We start from the raw sequence: 13,709 nt of genomic DNA, 5'->3' as shown, positions 1-13,709 counted from the left end.
TTTTGATGCACAAGGCACTACTGAAAAAACACAGCATCTCAACCCCTTTGCTATTTATTTTCTGCCTCCTTAAGTAGCCAGTTGTTGTTTTTAGGATAATGTTTGGGTGTTTGACCAAAAATAGATGCTACCTGAAAGAAATACCAGGTAACAGTTATTTTCATACTGTTACCTGAAATGCGCTGTACCAACAGTCCATCTCAGGCAGCTAAATAATTAGCTAAAAAACATATTCCAGAAGCTACATGTTAACATAAAGAGTGAGGGGATTGCAAGGGCAAATGCCTGTCCAAACTTACCATGTTACCTTTGCTTTTATTCTCACTTCTACAATGAAAGTGAGTGGACATTTCTTTTTAGTTTTCACAGCATCAAAAAAGTGTATACAGACCTCGTTACTGTCTGCCTCCTCTGGGCAGCAGGAGAAGTGTGTCAGTCATACTGTCACAAAGAGATCGATATCATGCGAACATCCAGCAAGTGCCGGGTGCCTTAGTCTGTCTCTTTTGTAAATGTACTGAGTCTGTAAATGATGAACAGAAATAAGTTCCACTGTGTGTCCTCACTTGTGTTTACACTCTTTATAATGATCAGTTTTAGACTGAAAATATTAAAAAAACAAACATGACACAACCATTATGGACCTGTTGCTATATCATCATATCAAAGGAAACAACCCTCTGCGTAAAATGCACAGAAGACACATTTCATCCTGGGGGCAGATCACATGACTTTGCAATGGCCAATCAAAAGCTGTCTTGTTTCTAAAGAGTGGAAAAAAGTCAAGGTTCATTTCATTTAACACAGAGGTTTGCACACGATGACACCTCCCAAATTTGTTTTCTATGTGACATGTCTGATCTTGGGAAATTTAGGTGAGTTATGATTTGTTTTGATTCCATCAGTGGTTATGACTGCTCCTCTATACACATGTGTTAATGAAATGTTTCCTGTAAAATTAATGCTGTGTCTGCGTTGTCTCATTCTCTATCAGTTCAGTTGACTCACCAGAATTTCTCCGTAACTCATAAGCAAGAGAGACGGTTTGTATCAGCTATTGTTGGTGAACACTTGACTTTACAATGTTTCTATGAAGCCAGTGATGCAACGAGGTTCTACTGGTACAAGCAGAGTCTTGGACAGAAACCAAAGCTCATCTCTACTCAGTATTTATTTAAAGCAAATGGGACTTTTCATGATGAATTCGAGAACAATCCATGCTTCACCCTGGATACAGAAATAGGGAAAAACCACTTGTATATAACAGACTTGCAGAAGTCAGACTCAGGTTCTTACTACTGTGCAAGGTGGGTTTCTTCAGTCCTAGAATTTGCAGAAGGCACTACTGTCAGTGTAAATGGTTCAGGTTTAAACATCAAAGCTTTAGTGCAGCAGTCAGCATCTGAGACCATCCAGCCAGGAGGCTCTGTGACTCTGAACTGTACAGTACACACTGGGACCTGTGATGAAGATCATAGTGTTTACTGGTTCAAAGACTCTGGAGATTTTTACCCAGGACTCCTTTACACCCATGGAGGCAGGAACGATCAGTGTGAGAAGAACGAACAAACATACAACTGCACTTATAACCTGCCAGTGAAGAGTATAAATGTGTCTCATGCTGGAACCTACTACTGTGCTGTTGCCTCATGTGGACACATACTGTTTGGAAGCGGGACAAAACTGGACTTTGAAGGTAAATACCATTATGACTGAGCTTAGTGAAAGTTGTTCCAATTCACACTTCTAAAACCAAAAAAACTAATGGATGCAAATCTGTTTCTGATGTGTCACTTTATGCAGATAATCGTGCTTCTTTCTGGACTTTCTGGAGCGGCGCCTTTGCATTTACCTCCATCCTGAGTGTACTGCTGGCTTTCTTACTGTGTATGAGCAATAACTGTGGCTGTGAATCTTCAGGTAACAACTGTTTTGTTTTTAGCTCACAACTTCTTCTAGAACTTTGAATGTTAATATTTTTTTTCTATGCTGCAGAGCCTCAAGCAATCCCTTCCAGAGCAGATGCAAAGGTGAGTTAATACTGTTCAGTTAGATTTTACTTACGGAAAAATCCATCAGTGGAAATATTTTTTTTTTTAATACGTTTCTTGTTTTTAGGGTTTTCAAACAGAGAAGCTCATTTTTGCTGCTTCAACTGTCAACCTGCACAACCGGTCAAAAATCCAGAGAGATCAGACCTGGAGTGAATGTGCGTACTACAGTGTGCAGCTACAGTGGTACAAACAACAGTAAAACTGGATGTGTTTCATTTGTTATTAAGACACAATGTTCTTCTTTTGAGATTAACTGTAGAATAAAATTCAGATTTGAACATTTCTTTCTTTCATAGATTACTTGTGCTGTTTGTGGTGTGCAGATAAAATATAATACCTGCATTTGTGGTTTCTGTTTTATTTGTTGGGGGGGGGGGCGTCATAATCACAATAACATTGTTTTGATTTTTCTGCTGGTAAATGATTTTTGTAATTTTACTGTATTCTAAATTCTTCTCTCAACAAAATGTTCTATAAGATTTTTTTGTAAATCATATGTTACTGAAGATAAACCACAATAAAAATTGAAAGACCTTCAAAGCTTGACTTTATATGTGAGTGAACGTTCAATCCAGTGATAACACAAACCCGAGTGACTGTTAGTGACAGTTAGTATTGTGTGTGTCAGAGAATTCAGCTTAACTCTAGATAATAAATAAATGTAGTTGTTCTGGTGCCAAATTAAAGAAATAAACTAGAGTTAATCTATTACCCTACACATGAATACAAGAAGAACATTCAACCTCCACACTGATTGTCCCAGTATCATATAAAAACGTCACTTTTCAAATGAAATTTTTCACTTAAAACTCTGGTTCAAATCAACTTTGAGGCTGCATAAAACATCTGCATCTAAAAAAAACATACATAATAATTTGTTTATAATTCATCATATTGAAAATGGAAGTGTCTGCTATTTGTATTAATAATATACACTGATCATGCATGATATTATAAGTACTAACAGGTGAAGTGATACGTGTGAGTGTCACAATATTTGGGAGCAAGTAAACACTTTGTTCTCAAAGTTGATGTGTTAGAAGCAAGAAAAATAGGCGAGTGTGAGTATTTGAGTGAGTCTGAGTTGTGGGCCAAATTGTGATAGACAACTGGGTCAGAGCATCTGCAAAACTGCAGCTCTTGTCACGATTCACAGGTGGTCAAAGCACACTGATATACAGTGGGGCAAAAAAGTATTTAGTCAGCCACCGATTGTGCAAGTTCCCCCACCTAAAATGATGACAGAGGTCAGTAATTTGCACCAGAGGTACACTTCAACTGTGAGAGACAGAATGTGAAAAAAAAATCCATGAATTCACATGGTAGGATTTGTAAAGAATTTATTCGTAAATCAAGGTGGAAAATAAGTATTTGGTCACCTCAAACAAGGAAAATCTCTGGCTCTCACAGACCTGTAACGTCTTCTGTAAGAAGCTTATCCGTCCCCCACTCGTTACCTGTATGAATGGCACCTGTTTGAACTCATCATCTGTATAAAAGACACCTGTCCACAGCCTCAAACAGTCAGACCCCAAACGCCGCCATGGCCAAGACCAAAGAGCTTTCGAAGGACACCAGGAAAAGTATTGTAGACCTGCACCAGACTGGGAAGAGTGAATCTACAATAGGCAAGCAGCTTGGTGTGAAAAAATCAACTGTGGGAGCAATCATCAGAAAATGGAAGACATACAAGACCACTGATAATCTCCCTCGATCTGGGGCTCCACGCAAGATCTCATCCCGTGGGGTCAAAATGATCATGAGAACGGTGAGCAAAGATCCCAGAACCACACGGGGGGACCTGGTGAATGACCTGCAGAGAGCTGGGACCAAAGTAACAAAGGTCACCATCAGTAACACACTACAACGGCAGGGGATCAAATCCCGCAGTGCCAGACGTGTTCCGCTGCTGAAGCCAGTGCATGTCCAGGCCCGTCTGAAGTTTGCCAGAGAGCACATGGATGATACAGCAGAGGATTGGGAGAATGTCATGTGGTCAGATGAAACCAAAGTAGAACTTTTTGGTATAAACTCAACTCGTCATGTTTGGAGGAAGAAGAATACTGAGTTGCATCCCAAGAACACCATACCAACTGTAAAGCATGGGGGTGGAAACATCATGCTATGGGGCTGTTTTTCTGCCAAGGGGACAGGACAACTGATCCGTGTTAAGGACAGAATGAATGGGGCCATGTATCGTGAGATTTTGAGCCAAAACCTCCTTCCATCAGTGAGAACTTTGAAGATGAAACCAGGCTGCGTCTTCCAACATGACAATGATCCAAAACACACCGCCCGGGCAACAAAGGAGTGGCTCCGTAAGAAGCATTTGAAAGTCCTGGAGTGGCCTAGCCAGTCTCCAGACCTCAACCCCATAGAAAATCTGTGGCGGGAGTTGAAAGTCCGTGTTGCTCGGCGACAGCCCCAAAACATCACTGCTCTCGAGAAGATCTGCATGGAGGAATGGGCCAAAATACCAGCTACTGTGTGTGCAAACCTGGTAAAGACCTATAGTAAACGTTTGACCTCTGTTATTGCCAACAAAGGTTATGTTACAAAGTATTGAGTTGTATTTTTCTTATTGACCAAATACTTATTTTCCACCCTGATTTACGAATAAATTCTTTACAAATCCTACCATGTGGATTCATGGATTTTTTTTTCACATTCTGTCTCTCACAGTTGAAGTGTACCTCTGGTGCAAATTACTGACCTCTGTCATCATTTTCGGTGGGGGAACTTGCACAATCGGTGGCTGACTAAATACTTTTTTGCCCCACTGTATGTGGGGTGTGTAGGCTGGTCCTTTTGGTCCCATCCAACAGATGTCCTACTGTACCTCAAACTGCTAATCCGGGTTCTGATAGAAATGTGTCTGATTTCACAGTGCATCACATTCATTTGAGTATGGGGCTGCATAGCCGCAGATCAGTCAGGGTGCCATCTTGATCCTGGTTATCAGAACTGGACCACGAAGCAATGTAAGAAGGGTTTGTGTCTTAAATGTAAAACATCCTTTGTGTATTTTGACTTTAAACTCTGAAGAAACCTTGCATGTTGAGTCTCCTTGGCTAAGCAAACAATCACAGTCTGGTCTGACAAATCACATTTTCTTTTATATCACATGGACAGCCAGGTGGTGCCTTGCTTACCTGGAGAACACCTGTCACCAGTGTTGGTCAAGTTACTTGAAAAAAGTAATCAGTAACTAATTAGTGATTACTTCCCCAAAAAAGTAATCCCGTTACTCTACCGATTACTTATTTTCAAAAGTAATTAATTACTTAGTTACTTTTTAAAAACACGATTTACAACATGAATAGGTGATAAAGCGATAGATCTGTCAGCCCAATTCTACTTTTTCTGCATAATTCATCATACAAAATGTAATCAAATGGAAAAGTCTTTTTTTTAAACTTATTTTATCAGTTTTAATCTTTTAACTTTATGCATCAAGCAAAAATTTAATTATATGCAACATTCTCTGATTTGAAGAAATTAGTTTAACATTTAAACCTATTTTCTGCACATTCCAGCACATAAAATAAAATATTTTTTGTGTTTACACTCAGTCTTTCAAATAGATGCAAGTAAAACACAGCAGAAAATAAATAAAGTCACAGACTAGCGGTCCTGTTGCTCTATTTTCACCTGTAAAGCAGGAGTAGAGTAGGCGGAGGTTTACCCTGGTGCAGGTGTGCCGCAGCGGTCAGTGGAAGAATCCGCGAGTTTCTCTGTGAGTTTCCCATTACGTCGTTGTGCACTCGGAGCTTGTTTAGGGGTTTTTTCGCTGTAAAAAGAAGTTTTCTTCCCACGCACAACGGACGCTAATGTTTTTGTCATTTTTTATGGAATCAAACTCAAAGTAGGGTCAGTACTTCCACGCTTTAAACACTGCAAGCTCATACTCTCTCCCGCACTCGATATATGATCCATTGTTGATCTGCACACAGCTGTTGTCACGAACGTCGCACTCGCTTACGTCACTGTCATGAGACATTCTCGCAAAAACATCACGGTTTTAGTAACGCAGTAACGCAGCGTTCCTGCGGGAAAGTAACGGTAATCTAATTACCGTTTTTGCAATAGTAATCCCTTACTTTACTCGTTACTTGAAAAAAGTAATCAGATTACAGTAACGCATTACAAGTAATGCGTTACTGCCCATCTCTGCCTGTCACCATGTGAACTATGGGAAGGAAGAGAGCAAATGAAGGCAGTGTGATGCTTTGGCAATGTTCTGCTGGGAAATCTTGTGTCCTGTCATTAATGTGGATGTTGCTTTGAGACGTACCACCTTCCTAAGCATTGTTGCAGACCATACACATCCTTTCATGGAAACTGTATTCTCTGATGGCTGTGGCCTACTTCGGCAGGATAATGTACCCTGCCAAAATAGTTCAGAAATAGTTTGAGTAGCACAATAACGAGTTTGAGGTGTTGACTTGACCTTTAAAATCCCCAGATCTCAAGCCGATCAAACACCTGTAGGATGTGCTGGATAAATAAATCTGATTAATTGAGGCTAGACTTCATAACTGACAGAGCTTAAACGACCTCTTGCTAAGTTTTTGGTCACAGCCAAGAAGTTGCTAATGAGCAGCAAAAGTGTAAAGTAAGTGTAAGTTCCTTCTGTTCCAGAAATGTTTAAGCTAGATGGCTAATATGTATTTACGTGTAAATGTGTTTGTCATGGGCTGGGTCTGTGACCCAGCATTTTGAGTTTGTTTTGTATTTTGTATTTTCTTATGTTTAGTATGTGAGTTCTTGTGTTATTCTTACTTAGGGTCTAGTTGAGTTTTAGTTTAGCCAATATTATCATCTATGACTCCTTGGTTTATGTGTCATGTTTCCTTTCCAGTTTATCATGAGTTTCATGTCTGTGTTGTGTCCATGTTGTCAAGCTTGAGTGTCATGTCTACAGGGAGTGCAGAATTATTAGGCAAATGAGTATTTTGTCCACATCATCCTCTTCATGCATGTTGTCTTACTCCAAGCTGTATAGGCTCGAAAGCCTACTACCAATTAAGCATATTAGGTGATGTGCATCTCTGTAATGAGAAGGGGTGTGGTCTAATGACATCAACACCCTATATCAGGTGTGCATAATTATTAGGCAACGTCCTTTCCTTTGGCAAAATGGGTCAAAAGAAGGACTTGACAGGCTCAGAAAAGTCAAAAATAGTGAGATATCTTGCAGAGGGATGCAGCAGTCTCAAAATTGCAAAGCTTCTGAAGCGTGATCATCGAACAATCAAGCGTTTCATTCAAAATAGTCAACAGGGTCGCAAGAAGCATGTGGAAAAACCAAGGCGCAAAATAACTGCCCATGAACTGAGAAAAGTCAAGCGTGCAGCTGCCAAGATGCCACTTGCCACCAGTTTGGCCATATTTCAGAGCTGCAACATCACTGGAGTGCCCAAAAGCACAAGGTGTGCAATACTCTGTCATGGTCTGGGTGGGTACCTGCAGGTCTCCAACGGCGACTCCTCTTCCTTTGGGCGGAGTTCGGTTGCTCCTCCCTGGCTGACCACCTGTGAGCAATTATTCCAGCAGTATATCAGACCTGTGCACTCAACCGTTCATCGCCTGAGCATCTGCTATCCCCATAGGTAGCACCTGGAGTGGAGGTCTTGTCTCCCTCATTCCCGCTTTCCTGGACCTGGGCCGCTTGCTGCTGATACGACGTTGCCTGCCGGCCCACCACTCACTTGCCTGCCTCCCCACGTCTCGACCGCTTCCGGGCCTTCCGCTCCACCTGTCCCCTCCACCTGAAACCAATGCCCCGGCCCCTACGTAGTCCTGTTTCCACCTCCCCGCTGCCTCTGCTGTTCAGCTGTCTCCTAGAGGTGTCTAGGTCACCCTTAGTTATCTTAGATTATCCTACGCGCCACTAGTGTGGTGGCGTCGTTTTTGTTTTGCTTGTGTTTGCCTGTGGGCAGAAATAAATCCTTTGTTCCCTTACTGTCTCGCTTCCGGGTTGGTTTCTGCACCTGTGTCCATCTCTGTTCCCTCGTGCCGCTGGGCCGTGACATACTCAGAGACATGGCCAAGGTAAGAAAGGCTGAAAGACGACCACCACTGAACAAGACACACAAGCTGAAACGTCAAGACTGGGCCAAGAAATATCTCAAGACTGGTTTTTCTAAGGTTTTATGGACTGATGAAATGAGAGTGAGTCTTGATGGGCCAGATGGATGGGCCCGTGGCTGGATTGGCAAAGGGCAGAGAGCTCCAGTCCAACTCAGACGCCAGCAAGGTGGAGGTGGAGTACTGGTTTGGGCTGGTATCATCAAAGATGAGCTTGTGGGGCCTTTTTGGGTTGAGGATGGAGTCAAGCTCAACTCCCAGTCCTACTGCCAGTTTCTGGAAGACACCTTCTTCAAGCAGTGGTACAGGAAGAAGTCTGCATCCTTCAAGAAAAACATGATTTTCATGCAGGACAATGCTCCATCACACGCGTCCAAGTACTCCACAGCGTGGCTGGCAAGAAAGGGTATAAAAGAAGAAAAACTAATGACATGGCCTCCTTGTTCACCTGATCTGAACCCCATTGAGAACCTGTGGTCCATCATCAAATGTGAGATTTACAAGGAGGGAAAACAGTACACCTCTCTGAACAGTGTCTGGGAGGCTGTGGTTGCTGCTGCACGCAATGTTGATGGTGAACAGATCAAAACACTGACAGAATCCATGGATGGCAGGCTTTTGAGTGTCCTTGCAAAGAAAGGTGGCTATATTGGTCGCTGATTTGTTTTTGTTTTGTTTTTGAATGTCAGAAATGTATATTTGTGAATGTGGAAATGTTATATTGGTTTCACTAGTAAAAATAAATAATTGAAATGGGTATACATTTGTTTTTTGTTAAGTTGCCTAATAATTATGCACAGTAATAGTCACCTGCACACACAGATATCCCCCTAAAATAGCTAAAACTAAAAACAAACTAAAAACTACTTCCAAAAACATTCAGCTTTGATATTAATGAGTTTTTTGGGTTCATTGAGAACATGGTTGTTGTTCAATAATAACATTATTCCTCAAAAATACAACTTGCCTAATGATTCTGCACTCCCTGTACGTCTCTCCATGTTTTCTGTTTTATTCTGAAGAGACCAGTGTTTCCATGTTGAGTGTGTTTTGTTTTACTTCCCCCTGTGGCGTCATGTTCATTTGTATCAGCTGTGTCTCTCCAGGTGTTTCCACTTCCCTCATTACCCTTCTGTGTATTTAAGTCCTCTGTCTCCTTCTGTTCTTTGTTGGGTCATCTGTTTGTTTTCATGTCAGGTCTGAGAGTTTTTGTTAATGTTAATGTTCTGTTTCGTGTTTGGTTTGTTTCATAGTTACGTTCTCACATGTTACTGTCCAGTTTCATGTTCTTGCCCATCGTCATTATCCCAATTTAAGTTTCAGTTTAGTTTCACCCGTGTTTTGCTTTGCCTTGTTTTTCTGTTTTTTGTATCAGCTGCAATTTTTTTTGTTTAGACACCAGTTCATTTCTCCCGTGTCTGCATTTTGGGTCCTTTCCATAAAACACAACGGCATTTCCTGCTGTAACAGTGTTGCTTTCTCGTGATTATTTTTCTTGTGTGGTTGAAATAAAATAACTCCTTCTACTGGTACTGTAGGTTACTGCGACTTCTGCATGCATGTCCATTTCACTCGTTGGCAGCAAAAGATGAACTACCACAATATTAGGCAGGTGATGTCAGTGATTTGTCTGATCGAAGAAGATGAAGCAGTCAGATATCATCTACAATGACCCTTTCGGTTGGTGTCAAATGTTGACCTAATGTTAGCTCAAATTTCTGACAGGTTAATCCTCAGTCCTGAACATCCGAATGCAACAAATGGACTTCAATCCTGACCAAGTCCAGGTAGGTAGTCGGAGAGCAAAGAGGTGGAACAAAACTGAGTCAAGAAAATACGGCCTTTAAGTCTGACATCATTAGCCGTTTCTGGATCCAAACTCCACTTCAGGTCCCAAAGTCAAACAAACTCTGCGGCATCACTGAGAGTTAAAAACTGTCTAAATCCTTTCATCTGTAATAAAATGAACAGTGTGGCTGCTCTATCAGGTGTAACAATTAATTTTAACATCCACTAGATTCTACCAAAACAGAATCTATGAAGTTAGCATTGAGTTAGCTCACTAGTTTCCATCTAAAGATGATATACCATGTTCTGACTGAGGGATTTTTGAGAAATTAAAATGTACAGCTAGCTATCACCTCCGACATAAATGAAGACAGAAAACTAAACAGCAGTGACGTTTGTAGGATTACCGAAGTTGGCCTAGCTGGTATATAATGATGTGCTACTTTTTGGCTAGCTACACAGCTATGGTTAGCATAATATAAACACAGTTAAGCTGGAGGATGAATGTAACTTTTTTCCACTCAATAAAAGTTAACAGGAGGGTTCCCAATGGTCAGGGACAAATGCAATCACACGGCAGGATGCTGTAAATGGACAAAACTTTAGTCAGGAGAACAACTGACATAATCTATCCACAATATGAGGTTAGTCATTAACAGACTGCTGCATGGGCTGGGCTGTAGCTACATCGTAAGGTTTTAAAAACTGAGCTTTAAAATAATTAGTGGTAATAAAAAACAGGAGGACTGACAGTGATCACTGCTCTTTGTTAGGGTTGTTCAGATTAAATAGAACAAGATACAAAGCACTAAAACATGTTAAAAACACAACAGCCTTAATGGACCCAGAAGCAGGGTTCATACGTTGTGAGTTCACAACTGTAAACATTTAAATATATCACTTTGAAAAGTCTAACCGCTGCACTAGTCCTATACTTGTGTTACAAGGACAAGCAGGCACAGAAAGGTAACAGTGGTTGCATCCTGTCAAACACAGTGCCTTTTACCATCTTTCTATTTAGATGTGTCAGTGCAACGGCCTCTGCGGTTTCAGCAGGATGTGCTCTTACGCTCACACATACCTCATGACCCAAGGACCACTTGCTGTAAACACCCAACAAAACTGTAGTTTTCAACAGGTCTTGTTTATTTCATGCTTCAACTCATATGAGCTCAGAATACTTCTTTTATCAGGAATGCAACACCATTATTGTATAACTGTGATTATTCAAACAGCAGTTGAGTAGAGAGTAAAATAATCTGACACAGATGCTGAAACTCAGTAAAAATGATATGAATTAAAAATGTGACATTGCATTTATGCAACTTAAGAGCAACGATTTCCTAATCCTGAATGTTAAACATCAAAATCCTGTGTTAATACAAATATTCCTGATTATCTCTTTCTGGACCCAGAAGTTGCCGTTTTCTTGTTTAACCTTTTATTATCTACAATGAGCTCACTGCCAGAATCAATATTCTGTATACTCAAGTTATTACTCAACACATGTTTTTGATTAAATGTGTTTTCATTACAGAGTGGGGTATACTGGAAATGCAGGTAAACTGGTCCAATAAAAAAAATGATCATGTTTGTATAACATATTTAATGCAGACCAAGCTGCATTTTCTAAAGTTTTAGATCTGATTACGATTCATAATTCTTGAATATAGGCTATGTCTAACCGTGTAATTCTTCTTAGATATCATACTGTATTTTCCACTACAGGCTGCAGTAAACATGTGCTCGTGACTTCCATACAGTAGATACTGTGTCACCTCTGGCTGGCCAATCAAACACATTCTTGCCTCTCAAAAGCAGCACAGCAACCTTCATTTTACATGAGAATCTCACCACAATGGTGTCTTCAGTGTTTGCCTTCGGTCTTCTGCGCCTGTTCTTGGGAAAAATGGGTAAGTTCCATTATCATGAATTCAGATTTTTGTATTGTGAAGTTATTACATTGAACTGAATGTACATTTGTTTGTTTTTTTTCAATTCCACTACAGTTCAGATGACAGAGTCGCAAATGTTCTCATCTGTTCATCAAGAGTCTCGTTTCATATCAGCTCAAGTTGGTGGAAACCTGACATTAAAATGTTTCCATGATGGTGACAGGTCTGCAAGACTTTACTGGTTTAAGCAAAATCTGGGACAAAAACCAAAGATCATCTCTCACTTTTTCAAATATAATGTGAACAACTCTTCTAATGAAGAGCTCAAGAACAACCCACACTTCACACTGGATACACAAGACGGCAAATATCACTTGACGATCAAGGATTTGCAAGTTTCAGACTCAGCTTCTTACTACTGTGTTTACTATTTATACACTTTAACCTTTTTAGAAAACATCATCATCAGTGTAAAAGGTTCAGGTGTGAACATCAAAGCTGTGGTCCAACAGTCAGCATCTGAGACCATCCAGCCAGGAGGCTCCGTGACCCTGAACTGTACAGTACACACTGGGACCTGTGATGGAGAGCACAGTGTTTACTGGTTCAAAGACTCAGGCGAATCCCATCCTGGACTCATTTACACACATTTGGGCAGAAACGATCAGTGTGATAACAAACCCAGCACACAAACGCACACCTGTGTCTACAGCTTGCCAATGAGTAACCTGAGTGTTTCTCATGCTGGGATCTACTACTGTGCTGTTACCTCATGTGGACGCATACTATTTGGAAATGGGACCAAGCTGGAGCCTAAAGGTGAGTAACCTTTTCTACCTGTTTCTCACTTTATCAATATTTAAAGATATAGGCAAGAAAAAGCTCTGTTTCTGGTGTGTTGCAGGCACGTTTAATTCTCAGGGCTTGGTGTATTTCTTGAGCGGAGCTTTGACATTCAGCTCCATCCTCAGTGTTTTACTGGGATACTTGCTGTACAAGACAAACAAAAGAAACAGACACCAATCGACAGGTAAGTGGAGTCTTTTAAGCTTAGAACGGTTTTAGCTAAAGTTGGATTTTCAGTTAAATCAATTACTTTGTGTTTCACAAACAGAATCTCAAGCAAGATTTTCAGGCCCCGCAACAAGTTCGGAGGTGAATATCGTTTTTTTTAATGACTTGTTAAAGCGCTCTTCAACAAACTTTTTACAGTCTTCTGTTTTATGGCCATTGTTTACATCTGAAATCATGTTCTTATCTACTTTGTACACATTTTGACAGGGGTACCAGCATGCTGACAGCCTTCATTATGCTGCTTTAAGCATTAAAATCCCCAAGAGATCAAGAACACAGAGAAACAACACCGACGATGAATGTGTTTACTCTGCTATAAACAAATAAAGATAGATATTTGCAAATGAGGTGGCCAATTTTCTTTATCTATTAGAGAAATGCTGTATTGGTGTCTCTTAGCATAGACATTTTTGTACTTTCACTGTGGTAAAATTGTAATGATACAAATTTAGGAACTTCTGCCCTGTTTGTTGTTTTTGTGATGTCAAGGATTCCTCCTTTCTTTCTTGTTCTTTCATTGTTTTTTCCATGTACCAATGCATTTGTAGGAGATATTAATGATACTTTTCTACAAGTTTAATATATGAAACAATGTGCTTGTTTTTATCCTTATTGCTTTTCATGTAATTATGGAGACATTATGGACAAATTCACTGATGATCAAATAAATCTATTTTAGCCAGGTAAAGCATGTTTGAAAGGATTGATTTGTTCCTGTAGAATATAGTAGAGGCTCCAAAACCCCCGCTGTCCACTAATATGATTATGGGGATATGATATATGATATGACTTGAAATTGAGGAACTCC

General features: G+C 40.3%; 1 protein-coding gene and 1 gene segment (V, D, J or C); both read left to right on the top strand.

Annotated features, from left to right (window-relative positions):
• The first annotated feature begins 810 nt into the window (after positions 1-810).
• LOC309703393 (immunoglobulin kappa light chain-like) lies at positions 811-2,459 on the top strand. The gene is made up of 5 exons (XM_082528178.1): positions 811-875; positions 995-1,696; positions 1,804-1,920; positions 1,996-2,030; positions 2,119-2,459. Exons 1-5 carry the CDS (start codon positions 821-823, stop codon positions 2,251-2,253), a joined length of 1,044 nt encoding a protein of 347 aa, XP_082384304.1. The 5' UTR covers positions 811-820; the 3' UTR covers positions 2,254-2,459.
• A 9,331-nt stretch (positions 2,460-11,790) lies between these two features.
• On the top strand, positions 11,791-12,654 carry LOC309703039 (Ig kappa chain V region K29-213-like). The segment is given in 2 exons: positions 11,791-11,845; positions 12,281-12,654.
• The last annotated feature ends 1,055 nt before the right edge of the window (positions 12,655-13,709 follow it).

This window comes from Aulonocara stuartgranti (assembly GCF_965226115.1).
Source record: "Aulonocara stuartgranti genome assembly, chromosome: 3".
NCBI classification, from domain to species: domain Eukaryota; kingdom Metazoa; phylum Chordata; class Actinopteri; order Cichliformes; family Cichlidae; genus Aulonocara; species Aulonocara stuartgranti.
This window is presented reverse-complemented; position numbering and strand designations above follow the sequence as displayed.